This window comes from Plasmodium reichenowi, chromosome 8 (genome assembly GCF_001601855.1).
Source record: "Plasmodium reichenowi strain SY57 chromosome 8, whole genome shotgun sequence".
Lineage (NCBI taxonomy): Eukaryota > Apicomplexa > Aconoidasida > Haemosporida > Plasmodiidae > Plasmodium > Plasmodium reichenowi.
The window spans coordinates 489,432-493,200 of NC_033653.1; the positions used below are offsets into that span (position 1 = coordinate 489,432).

The 3,769-nt window shown below is 17.7% G+C and overlaps 1 protein-coding gene across 1 annotated transcript in view; it reads right to left on the reverse strand.

Moving 5' to 3' along the window:
• PRSY57_0812800 (hypothetical protein) overlaps positions 1-2,513 on the reverse strand; it is a gene marked incomplete at both ends in the record, with an annotated part of 3,841 nt that extends 1,328 nt beyond the window's left edge. The window contains 2 exons of the mRNA XM_020114718.1: positions 616-2,294; positions 2,511-2,513. Coding sequence (XP_019970558.1) covers positions 616-2,294; positions 2,511-2,513 — 1,682 coding nt within the window. The remainder of the gene's footprint in view (positions 1-615; positions 2,295-2,510) is intronic.
• Between the last annotated feature and the right edge of the window lie 1,256 nt (positions 2,514-3,769).

The window sequence follows — 3,769 nt, forward strand, 5'->3', positions numbered from 1 at the left end:
AAAAATATAAAAATTAAATATATTAATAAAATATAAAAAAAATAAAATTTTTATTAAAAAAAAAAAAAAAAGGGGTAAAAAAAAAAAAAAAATTTAAAAATAAAAATTAAAAAAAAAAAAAAAAAAAAAAAAAAAAAAAAAAAAAACGTACATGTATAACGAACATTACACAAATTGTTTCATAAAATTCTGATAAATTAAATATATACATAATAAAAAATATTACATATATTTTTAAAAATATCCATAATAATTATAGTAATTTAACAAAAATAATAATAAGGATAGAACAATATCAAAAAAATTACATATAAACATTCGTATTAAAAAAAAAAGAATACAAATTAGATATCAACATATATATATATATATATATATATATATATATATATATATGTAACATATTTTAATAAAACAAACATATTTTGTTACTAATAAATTTTCCTTTTATTTTCGGTAACATATAAGCATACATAGGTATATATATATATATATATATATATATATATATATAATTATTTATTTATATATATATTTATTTATATATATATTTATATATATCAAATTATTATTATTTATTTTACGCATATGCAAGATGCGTGAGATTGAATTTACTTTTTGTTGAAATTGTTGATTGGGGGTGGTAAGGGTATATTTTGTTGGTACATATTGTTTCTGAAGTTATTATTATAAGCACCATTCATATAAGGATTCATCATATTATTAGGAAGATTTGGATTAACATTCATGGGTATATTTGTCATAGAATTTTGTAAATTTTGTGTTAAATTATTTGGCATATTTTTATAATTATTAACAAATGGGAAATTGTTTTGTTTGTAGTTCATATTTTGATTAGCCATGGTAACATTATTTGGTTGCATTCCTAGATTGTTAGGTGGTGGTGGTGGTAAATTCATATTACCTTTTTTATTTAAAGCAAAGTTCATATTGTTTTGCATAAGGTTATTTTTATATTGTTGTTGGAAATCATTTTTTGAACCTTTATTTTTCATATATTTTCCAGCTTTAAATTTGTTCATATTCATTAGATTATTCATATTTTTCATCATGTTCATATTATTCATATTATTCATCATATCTTTTTTCATTTTATTATCTCCTTTCCATCCTGAAATTCTTGGATCATATTTTAAAGTTAATCGTGATATTAATATACTTTTACTATTAATAGAATAAAGCTTAAATAAGAAACATTCATTTACATGTCCTAATTTTTCGATTGGATAATCAAAAACTTGTGGAGGGATTTTCAAAACATTATATTCATCAGGATCTTCATCTACCTTTTCTTTACTTTCTTCATTATTATTATTATTATTATTTCCATTATTTTCATCATTTGTTTGTTGTTGTTTTTGTTGTTGTTTCTCTTGTTCTTCTTTTTCTTGTTGTTCTTGTTGAGCTTGTGCTTGATCTTCATCATCTTGTTGTTGTCTTTTTATATCATCATCTTCTTCGTTCGTTGTTCCATTATTATTATTATTATTATTACTATTAGCATCTGTAGCTGCATTATTATTATTATTATTATTCTGGTCAGCTAATTGATTATTTCCTTTCAGCGTTTTATTCTTATTATTATCCAACTCTGTCATCTTAAAACAATAATATTTACATGTCTTCAACCATTCAGGTATTTCATTTACAATTGGCATGTTAAACAAAACTGGTAACCAACTACTGTGTACTGAAAGATTTAATTTGTAATCTTTACTTTCTTCTCTTATTATATTACAAAATCTAGCTAGCTTTTTTGGTTCAATTGGCAAAAATGGTAATGACGATTTTTTGCTATTTCCTACGTCAGCAACAACACCACCAGCTGATGATACATTATCATTATTCTCATTATTATTTACAACAACAGATTCATTCAATTGATTTTCTTCTGGAAACAATAAATAGACATAACCATCTGGTTTTATTATATTCTTACTACTTTTTAAAAAACTAAAACAAAATAAATTTAATCGCAGTTTAAACATCTCTGTCTGAGGATCAATAAATTCTGGATATCCATGAAATGATAATCCAGGTAAAACGTAGTATAAGGCATCAAACGTATTCGGTGGAAATTTTGATTTTAATTGTACTGGATTAATTCCATAATGAATTACAACATTCTTATTTAACGATTGAATATTGTTCTTGCTTTCTTGTTTTAATTCATTCTCTTTCAAACAACTACACACTTCTACTATGTCATCTTCATGGTCTTCTAGAAAACCGTTGCAGAAGCTGAAATTCTCATCACCAAATAATAAAATCCTCTGTTAAAAAAAAAGAAAAATATTAATTGTTTTCGTCGTAAATATAATATATATATATATATATATATCACACACACAAAAATTAAAGTAAATAAAAAAAATACTCCATTTTTCCTTACATATATAATATCTAATATATATATGTACATATATTCGTATGTATTTTTATATCTATTTATTTTTTATTATTTTATTTTATTTTTTTGAGGTACTTACCATTTTGATATAAATATTAGATTAATAAATAAAAAAATAAATATTAAATAATATTAAAAATTAATTTAATAAATAAAAAAAATAAATATAATAAAAATAAAAAATTCTAAACAATACGTTTCTCTTTATTTAAAAAAAGAAAAAAAAAAAAAAAAAAAATCGTCTGAAGCTATTAAATATCTCTTTAATTAGGGTTATATGGCACATACAAAATTTTTTAATTATAACAATTTATTTTAAAATTATTAATTTGGTATTATATATAATTTTCCTTAATGTTTTATATATAAAATATGTATTTTTAATTTCCTAATGAATATAAAAATTTTCTATTTTTCTTCTTGTTTCTTTTCTTTTCTTATGTAATATTTATATTATATAAAAACATATAATAACAAATGCATAAGCAATTTATTTCTATAATTTTAATTAATATTAATTTTTTATATGCGTATGTATCTTTAATAATATATTTTACTTTATAAATTTTTCTATATATATATATATATATATATATATATATATAATATTCTTATGAACAAATAATTTATTTTTATATATTTTCTTTTATTTTTGCTTTGCTTTTGGATAACACAATTATATATATTTTATATATACAAATTATAATAAATTAAATAAAAAAAAACAACACTTATTTTATATATAACTACTCGTAATTCATATAACTATTATAATTCAAATGTATACACAGATTTTCTATCAAATTAATTTTTATAATATATAACATACACTTATTTATTTCTTATATTTTTCTATATATATATATATATATATATATAACATATATATATTTCCTTTTTTACATATAACTATATAATAACAAAGATATATAAACATATATATAATATATATATATTATATATATAACATAAAAATATACTGAAATTAGTAATTGTTTAATATTACTTTATGTTTTGTTCTTATCACAATTGATATCATATTATTATAAAAATAATACATCTAAAAAAAATATAAAAATAAAAAATATTCAAAATAAAAAAATATTAAATATATTATTAATATATATATATATATATATATATATAATATAATAATAATTATTACTTTGAATTTTTTTTTTTAATTTCAAATTTCTTTTTTTTTTTTTTTTTTTTTTTTTTTTTTTTTTTTTTTTTTTTTTTTTTTTTATTAAATTATTAAATAAAAAAAAAATTATTTTTATATTTTTTTTTTTATTTTTTTTTTTTTTTTTTTTTTTTTAAAAAAATTTTTATTTT